The sequence below is a fragment of the Tarenaya hassleriana genome, unplaced genomic scaffold, assembly GCF_000463585.1.
Source record: "Tarenaya hassleriana unplaced genomic scaffold, ASM46358v1 Cleome30, whole genome shotgun sequence".
Lineage (NCBI taxonomy): Eukaryota > Viridiplantae > Streptophyta > Magnoliopsida > Brassicales > Cleomaceae > Tarenaya > Tarenaya hassleriana.
In genome coordinates, this window is record NW_010966178.1 from 1059074 (window position 1) to 1067957 (window position 8884).

Genomic DNA, 8884 nt, shown 5'->3' on the forward strand with positions numbered 1-8884 from the left:
AAAGAAAAAAAAATATAGATTAGTCTATATATAACAAAAAATATATATACAATATATATATATATATATATATATATATATATATATATAACTTGTTTCATATTTTTTTCTTGTGTCAATATCTATAGATTAGTCTATTCACTAATTTTTAACCTTTTAAAATTGATTTTTAAAAAAAATATAAACAATAATTGAGTGCCAAAACAGAAAATCGTGAGGAGCACTAACGTACGATATGCCTTTAGTCTTCTTCTTCTTCTTCTTCTTCTTAGTGGCATCCAAATCCTTCCTTCGGTGCCGTCCTAACGAAACAAAACCCAAAGTCAAAAAACATAACATCGTGTGTTACATAGAATTCTATGTTTCTTTCATCTTCATTACCAAACACAACATTTGGTTATTAAACAAACCCATCTTCTTTCTCTCTTCATCCCACGTTTCAGAGACAGCCATTAACGCGGGCAATGCCCATTTTCACACACACTCCTTTAAATGCTTCATCACTCTTCTGCTTCTTCATTCGTCTCTCTCTCTCTCTCTGTTCTTTTCTTGGTTTTTTTGTCGTTCCGTATTCGGAATACCGAAAAAGTTTTGTTCTTGATCCTTTCTTATAGAGCTTTCTCCAAGCTCTTGCAGCCGGAATTCAGCCTAAACTTCTGTATTTTGTTCGTTGTTTGTCGTTAATCATCTCGTTAGAGATATAATCAAGAAGATAAACAGCCCGCGAATTACTTGCCCTTTCAAGACGCTGCTGTGTCTACAGTTTCCTTCTGAAACACTGTTCTGCAGTTTTCGCATTCTGACTTTTCTTGCGGTACAAGAAAGAGAGCACTCCTATATTGTGGATCGAGAGATCCAAAATGAGGGAGAAACTTGTTACGCAAGGAACGATATTTGCTCGTAGCTTTAGCCGAAACGAGCAGAAGAAACTAGGCTATGCAGCAATCGTCGTGTCTCTTCTCGTCACCTTCAACATCTTCGCCGTCCTTACGCCTTATTTCAGCCCTCTTCCAGTCTGTAAGTCTCTCCCTTTTCCCCGGTTTTTTACCGTTTTCGCATTTCAGCACCCGAAAACTTGGAAAAGGGGCTCCTCTTTTCGGTTTTTTATATTCAGTACTCTCCGAGATTTTCGCGTTTCGGGGAAAATAGAAACCAGAAGATGTGATCGGAAACGTGTTTATCTTGTTTGTCCAGTGAAGCTGCAGCTCTCAGTGGACAGAAGTCTCAGAATGCTGAGGATAAACAACTCGTCAATGGGAGATTCAGAGATTGTTATTATCTCCGATCTGAACCATGAAAACAACATCTCATCAACTGTTCCACAGAAACTGACCAGTTCAGGTAATTACAAGAACAGTTTCCAGAAGCTAACTGATCTAAAATCTCCAAGAAACAAGTTCTTTCAGGTTGATAACTTCAGTTCTTCACCAAGGTTTTTCTATTCCTCTCATGGCGATCATAAAGAAAAAAAAAACCCAATTCCCTCTTATTGTCGATACCTGAATTCGATCAGTTGTTTTGTTTTGGCGATTTTTTCAGACACGCCCAAGAACGCGAATGTCGTCTGTCACAAGCTCGCAAGAACCGAGTTCTGCCAACTGAGCGGTGATGTAAGGATAGAAGGACAATCAGCGACCGCGTTTGGGATCAGGTCTGCGTTTTCGGAGAGCCCATCGTGGAAAATCAAGCCTTACGCAAGAAAAAGAGATAACACGGCGCTAAAACGCGTGAGAGAGTGGACGATAAGATCATTAGCACCAAACGCGGATCAAGAAAACGCTGGCTTTCCGCTTTGCGACCGCAACCACAGCGTTCCGGCCGTGCTTTTCTCCCTGGGAGGCTACTCGCTGAACAATTTTCATGGCTTCGCAGACATTTTGCTTCCTCTCTTCCTGACAGCACGGAAATTCAACGGCGAGGTTCAGTTTCTCGTAACGGACAAGAATCCATTGTACGTCGACAAATTTGGAGAAGCAATCAGAAACCTGTCGAGTTACGAACTGATCAATATAGACGAAGAAAAAGAGACGCACTGTTTCACAAACGCGATCGTGGGTCTGAAACGCCACAATGACTACAATAAAGAGATGTACATCGATCCATCATGGTCAGGATTCACGATGTCTGATTTCAGACAGTTCATAAGAGACGCGTTCGCGTTGAGAAATGCTGCGGTGGCCATTAAATCGAAACCCAGGATCCTGATACTGTCGAGGAGAAGAACACGGGCGTTTGTAAACACAGAAGCGATGGCAAGAATGGCTGAGCAGATGGGGTTTGACGTTGTGGTTGAGGAAGGAAACGCAAACCTTACGCGTTTCGGACAGGTCGTGAATTCTTGCGATTTGATGATCGGCGTTCACGGTGCTGGATTGACGAACATGGTGTTTCTGCCTGAAAACGCGATTCTGATTCAGGTCATACCGATTGGTGACTTCGAGTGGTTGGCAAGAACGGATTACGAAGAGCCGGCGAAGGCAATGAATCTGAGTTACTTGGAGTACAAGATAACTCCTGAGGAGAGCTCGTTGACGCAGAAGTATGGACGCGACCACGAGGTTCTGAAAAACGCGTTTGCGGTTGGAAAACGTGGGTGGGAAACGTTCAAGGCCATTTACATGGCGCAGAACGTGAGTGTGGATGTGGACAGATTCAGACCGGTTCTTGTCAGAGCTCTCGATCTTCTGAAACAGCGAATGTAATATCGACTATTTTCAGAATTATATATATATATATATATATATGCATAGAAATTCAAAATTGTGAAAGTTAGAAAAATAAATTTTGAAATTATGTTCAGCTTTTTCATAATTGATATAAATCTACATAATTTCCTTTATATTTGTTAATTCAATACAATTTTGTATTTTTTATATGAAAGATAAAACAGCAGCTAAGGTGTAAAAAAAAAAATTCCACGCGCCACATTTTCCATTTTTCTTTCTGAAAATGGATAAATTCGCTGGACATTCACGCGCTGCATATGCGCGTATGGTTGATTAGATGGCCTTAAATGATCGGGCCCACTTGCCTCACAAATAATGACAAGTTATAAACCCATTTAGCTCGCAATTATTAGACTAATGGGCCGAATAATTAGCCCATTATTAACCTGATGGGTCAAATCTGTTTTACCAAATGCAAACCCAATTTAATTCGGTTCGATTTGGTATGGAATTAAACCGAAACGCTCACCCGCGAAAGTTCCGGACAAGTTTGTTCCAGATCGGGACATTCATGTCCGTGGAACCAAACAGCATCCTAAACCCTAATCTTTTCGAATTTTTTACGCCTCTATTTCATTTCCAGAACCATCTTGTTGCTCTCATTCTAGGGTTCTCTGCAATCTTTCGCCTTCTTCTTCTCTGGTTATACTGATCGAGATCTTCTCCCGGAGTATCAAGATCTAATTTCGAGCTTCTCGGCGTTATCAGCAATGGCGGCGGTGGCGGCTCCCGTGGCACAACCTCGTGCTTCATCGAAGACAGAGTCGTTCGTCGATAACAAGCGGAAGGAGGATATCAGACTTGCGAACATCAATGCGGCCCGCGCCGTCGCTGACGCCGTCCGTACTAGCCTGGGTCCGAAGGGTATGGACAAGATGATCTCAACGGCGAGCGGCGAGGTTATCATCACGAACGACGGCGCAACCATCCTCAACAAGATGGAAGTGCTGCAACCGGCGGCGAAGATGCTCGTCGAGCTCTCAAAGTCGCAGGATGCAGCCGCTGGAGACGGTACCACCACGGTGGGTGTCATCGCCGGTGCGCTTCTCAAGCAGTGCCTCACTCTTCTCACGAGTGGGATCCACCCGACTGTCATTTCGGATTCGCTTCACAAGGCTACGGCTAAGGCGGTAGATATCTTGACCGCCATGGCTGTCCCTGTGGAGCTCTCGGATAGAGATTCGCTTGTCAAATCTGCGAGCACGTCTCTGAACAGTAAGGTTGTTAGTCAGTACTCTACTCTGCTTGCTCCTTTAGCTGTAGACGCGGTTCTCTCTGTTGTGGATCCGGCGAAGCCAGATTTGGTGGATTTGCGTGATATTAAGATTGTTAAGAAGCTTGGTGGGACTGTGGATGATACAGAGATGGTTAAAGGTTTAGTCTTTGATAAGAAGGTAAGCCATGCCGCTGGTGGACCGACTCGTATGGAAAATGCTAAGATCGCTGTGATTCAGTTCCAGATTTCACCTCCCAAGACTGACATTGAGCAGAGCATCGTCGTTTCTGATTACACTCAGATGGATAGGATTCTTAAGGAGGAGAGGAACTACATTCTGGGTATGATAAAGAAGATCAAAGCAACGGGTTGCAATGTGTTGCTTATCCAGAAGAGTATTTTGAGGGATGCTGTGACCGATCTATCCCTTCACTACTTAGCAAAAGCCAAGATTCTGGTGATTAAGGATGTAGAGAGAGACGAGATTGAGTTTATAACCAAGACATTGAACTGCTTGCCAATTGCCAATATCGAACATTTCCGTGCTGAGAAGCTTGGCCATGCTGATCTCGTCGAAGAAGCTTCTCTTGGAGATGGAAAGATTTTGAAAATCACCGGAATCAAAGATATGGGGAGAACTACCACCGTTCTTGTCCGTGGATCGAACCAGCTCGTTTTAGACGAAGCCGAAAGGAGTTTGCACGATGCATTGTGTGTGGTCAGGTGTCTGGTGAACAAGAGGTTCTTGATCGCTGGAGGTGGTGCACCAGAGATTGAGCTGTCAAGGCAGCTTGGTGCTTGGGCTAAGGTGCTCCATGGCATGGAGGGTTACTGTGTGAAGTCTTTCGCTGAAGCCCTCGAGGTTATTCCTTACACGTTGGCTGAGAACGCGGGACTGAACCCCATAGCCATAGTGACTGAACTCAGGAACAGGCATGCACAAGGGGAAATCAATGCTGGGATCAATGTGAGGAAAGGGCAGATCACTAACATCTTGGAGGAGAACGTGGTGCAGCCACTTCTTGTGAGTACCAGCGCGATCACTCTTGCAACTGAGTGTGTAAGGATGATTTTGAAGATCGACGACATAGTTACCGTGAGGTAATTTCAACAGGAGAGGTCAGAAAGCGCTTCTCTTGCCCGTATGGAGTTTCTGTTTCTTTGTTATTTTCGTGTTTGTTGAACTAGCGCATGTTTTGTCTTGACAACAAAAAGGAGCACAAAAAAAAAGTAGAAAACTATTTCACCATATGCCACTGCAGCCAAGTGGTCTGAAGTTGAAAATCTATTTCTGGGAACTCCTTTAGCATTTGGTTTATTATCGGTGTGTGTTTCTTCCTAGTTGCTTTATATGTTTCATGTCTCTCTTTCATTTGAAAGTACTTTTAATGCTTATTTCACTATTTTATCTGTGTTTTTATCTGATCTCCCGGAGGAAACTTGAATTATCTAATCCAGTGTTTCGGCTATTAATGCAAATGCATTGCGAGATACGTGTACGTTTATGCTTACACGCATGAATACACGTATACGTATATGTAGGTGTATACATTTGTACGCGTATCTTTGAATAGAATATCCGTAGAGCATCCAAATAATCATAAAAATTTTGAACACAAGTGTTGTAGATTCGGTCTAAATGTATGAATCTCAGACAGTATTAGTATTAGTTACGTGAACATGATCCTCCATTTCCAGATCATAGAATGGAAAAGAAATGGTGGAATGTAGGTGAAATATATAAATGGAAAAGTAAAGATTCTTCATAGAATAAAAGAAACCAAGCTTCTTGGACAGACATTTTGAGTTACCATTGTTGTGTGTGTTATGTACAGAAGGAAAAAAAAACTGTTTTTTTTTTTTGTGTGTGTTTTGCTGTGATTGTTGTTTTCAGACAGCAGATTCATTGTTTTCTTCAGCTTCACCTGTGGTTTCATCTCCAAGGAGATGTTTGGTAAGTGATTCATCTTCTTGGTTTCTCATTGTTCTTCTCTCCTCTGTTTTGCCCCATAGAACTAAGTATAACCCAAGCATTATGAACACTGCACCCACAATCCTGGTTTCACACCAACCCAGAGGAAAACAAAATCAGAACATATTGTTGATCCTTTTGCATTTGCATTGAGAAAAAAGAAAAAATTCTTGTTTGGAGATTTCGATCTGAGAAGTTTAACCTGCCGGAGTATAATTGATCACCGAGAAGGAGAAAGGCCATGGCGGCGACGAGAAGAGTCTGGAGAGGCTGAAACACGGCGACAAAGACAGGGCCTCCTTTGTGGATGCACCATGTCTGCAGGTACACCACTATTCCTGATGCTACTATTCCCTACAAATATCACACAAAAGCTGGAACAAGATTCTTTCGGAATCATCCCTCGATGAAACCAAAGGGAAAAGGGAAAAGGGTAGAGTTACCGCATATAAGATGGTGAGAAGCTCTTCCCAAGAGACGATGACCCAGTTGTTGATATCGGTTTCGACGAAGAGGGCAATGACCAGAAACTGAATCAGACCGAAGAGACATGTGAAAGACGTCAAAGTTAGCTTTGCAGGGTACTTTTTCAGGACAGGGGCTTGAAGAACCATCCAACCAGCCCATGAGAGACAGTGTCCGAGGAGGTATAAGCATCCGAACGTCCAGTTCTGCGATTTCGACTCATGCAAATAGGTTTCTTCTGAGCCAAGGCTCTTGTGAAAGATAGGAATGCCTCTGTAGAGTGTGATAATGGTGGCTCCTCCGATGCTCACTACCGTTCCCAAAACCTTGGCCACACCGTCTCTCCTTGCCAGATTGATTTCCTCCAATCTTGCCAGAACAAAAAGAATATCGGTTTCGTGTTAGAGACCTCAACATCATGTGTCTTAACCCCACGTTTATCGTGAGAGATCATAGGTACCTTAGGGCACAAGCCATGATGAATGTGATTGCAGGAACAGAGTTCTGCATTGCTGAGGCAAACGTTGGAGATGCGTAGTACAATCCCAGCAGATAGAATCCTTGGTTCGCTGTGATTCTGATATGAATAAACACAGAGAAAGGCAAATCAGAAACTGGGTTCTAAACAGAGGGTTCTTGGGCGGACAAAGAAGCTGTCTTTAGTTGTTGGTTTTTACCCAATGAGAGCCAAGAGGAAGAACTGAACCAATAAGGAGAATGTCAAAGGAGGCCTCTCATTCCTGAGAGAGAGAAAGTGACAAACTTTGGTTAAGAAACACAGAAAATCTTAGAGCATATACATATATATATATATGTGTGTGTGTGTGTGTGTGTATAGATATTCAAAGAAATGAAATTACTTTTCAAGGAAGTAAGCAAAGGGGGAGATGAGGAGAAGGGCAAGGATGTTTCTGTAGACAGGGTACACCACTTTGCTAACCCCAATGTTGAGAGCAACTCTTGATACAATGTGAAACCCTGCAAAGCATAGTTGCAGTGTTATCAATGCCATCATAAGCTTCATCTTCTCTGTCACCACCCCTCCTTTCCCACCCATTCTCTCTCTCTCTCTCTATTGTGTTTTTTCTTTGTTCTTTTTCCAAAGGCTGTAATCACAAATTGTAGTTCAAGATCTCCTCTATATCTATATATATATATATATGTATGCATATATGTGCATATGCCCATATGAGTTAGCTGAGGAGTTGAGATTTATGATAATGATATAAAATGAAGTAAATGATTAAGATGTAGGGAGACTAGTGGTGGTACAATTCTTCAAGTGGGCCATTAAATTGTGTATAATTAATGAATGATTTAAGATGGTGTTGTTGGTATCATCATCATCATCATCATCATCATCATCATCATCATCATTATTATTATTATTATTATTATTATTATTATTATTATTATTATTATTATTATTATTATTATTATGATTATTATTATTATTATTATTACGAGTTCAATTGAATATCATATGATTTGGATGGTTTTGTTTTAAAATGAGATTTATTGACTGAGATATTCTAATTCCCATCCTAATTTCTTCAGTCCCTTTTCCCATTTATTTATTAGGCGTTTTGTCTTGAAGGTGGGAAAATGCAATTTATAAGTTATTGCCTTGATACTGCCATTATTTGATTTTAATTGTTACTAGTCAGCATTTAATATCAAGGAACAATTTAATCGCCGTTTGTTTCCTGTTATTTTTGTTCTCATCCATGCTATCAGAATATTTCCAATATATAAATTTTTAGGTATCTTATAACGGTGTTTTTAAATTAAATAAGATTATATATAACAATCCGAATTGCTGCATACTTTGTACCATTTTTCTCATTTTAATTGCCACAGAATAATTAGTCACATGCAAGATGCTCTTCGTCCATAGTTTATTTTTTCTGAAATTTAATGACATGAAATTCCAAGTGTTAGTTATACAATCAAATTATGAAATTCATATTGTCCATTATATAATGTGTATCGATTAGAAACACAAAAACAAAACAATAAATAATTCCGAAAAATATATTATAAATATATGACTAATTTGGTGACTAATTTCACGAAATAAATATATTATAAAAAAAGGGATAATCGCATACAAATACCTGAATTTTTACAAAAATTCCAAATAAATACCCGAACTATAAAATTATCATATAAATATCTGAACTTTTCACAACTTCCACATAAATACCTAAACTTTTAAATTTTTTTCCAAATCAAGCATGCATCCGTTAACGTCGTTAAACGTAGCTACTGACTCAACAAAAAAAATTGTTGACTCAGCAAAAAAACTGCTGACTCAGCAAAAAAATATTATTAAATATTCAAATATTCATCTACATGTATTTAAATTAATATATACATATAAATTCACACATATATATATATATATATTAAAAATAAAATTATTTATAATTAATAAAACACATATACTCATAACTATAATATATATATATCATTACTAATGCATATATATTAAAATAAAAATAA

General features: G+C 39.8%; 3 protein-coding genes across 3 annotated transcripts; 2 read left to right on the plus strand and 1 right to left on the minus strand.

Annotated features, from left to right (window-relative positions):
- Positions 1–456: 456 nt before the first annotated feature.
- LOC104820372 (EGF domain-specific O-linked N-acetylglucosamine transferase-like) lies at positions 457–2708 on the plus strand. Its single transcript, XM_010550794.1, has 3 exons — positions 457–1017; positions 1195–1341; positions 1540–2708. The coding sequence occupies exons 1-3, from the start codon at positions 861–863 to the stop codon at positions 2700–2702; spliced, it is 1467 nt and encodes a 488-aa protein (XP_010549096.1). The 5' UTR covers positions 457–860; the 3' UTR covers positions 2703–2708.
- Positions 2709–3303: 595 nt separating this feature from the next.
- Positions 3304–5352, plus strand: LOC104820373 (T-complex protein 1 subunit delta). The gene has a single exon (XM_010550795.1). The coding sequence runs from the start codon at positions 3437–3439 to the stop codon at positions 5045–5047; it is 1611 nt and encodes a 536-aa protein (XP_010549097.1). The 5' UTR covers positions 3304–3436; the 3' UTR covers positions 5048–5352.
- Positions 5353–5683: 331 nt separating this feature from the next.
- LOC104820374 (WAT1-related protein At3g18200) lies at positions 5684–7504 on the minus strand. Its single transcript, XM_010550796.1, has 6 exons — positions 7240–7504; positions 7057–7119; positions 6840–6956; positions 6358–6748; positions 6117–6268; positions 5684–5998 (listed from the first exon to the last, which is right to left on the minus strand). The coding sequence occupies exons 1-6, from the start codon at positions 7434–7436 to the stop codon at positions 5833–5835; spliced, it is 1086 nt and encodes a 361-aa protein (XP_010549098.1). The 5' UTR covers positions 7437–7504; the 3' UTR covers positions 5684–5832.
- Positions 7505–8884: the final 1380 nt, after the last annotated feature.

What these genes read in the sequence shown, in the direction of transcription:
- LOC104820372 (XM_010550794.1), top strand. Translation starts at nt 861, where the DNA reads ATGAGGGAGAAACTTGTTACGCAAGGAACGATATTTGCTCGTAGCTTT. An exon ending in TTTCAGCCCTCTTCCAGTCT is followed by an intron (nt 1,018 to 1,194) that starts GTAAGTCTCTCC and finishes TTGTTTGTCCAG; the next exon opens with TGAAGCTGCAGCTCTCAGTG. An exon ending in ACAGAAACTGACCAGTTCAG is followed by an intron (nt 1,342 to 1,539) that starts GTAATTACAAGA and finishes CGATTTTTTCAG; the next exon opens with ACACGCCCAAGAACGCGAAT.
- LOC104820373 (XM_010550795.1), top strand. Translation starts at nt 3,437, where the DNA reads ATGGCGGCGGTGGCGGCTCCCGTGGCACAACCTCGTGCTTCATCGAAG.
- LOC104820374 (XM_010550796.1), bottom strand. Translation starts at nt 7,436, where the DNA reads ATGGGTGGGAAAGGAGGGGTGGTGACAGAGAAGATGAAGCTTATGATG. An exon ending in TTCCTCTTGGCTCTCATTGG is followed by an intron (nt 6,957 to 7,056) that starts GTAAAAACCAAC and finishes TATTCATATCAG; the next exon opens with AATCACAGCGAACCAAGGAT. An exon ending in ATCATGGCTTGTGCCCTAAG is followed by an intron (nt 6,749 to 6,839) that starts GTACCTATGATC and finishes TGTTCTGGCAAG; the next exon opens with ATTGGAGGAAATCAATCTGG.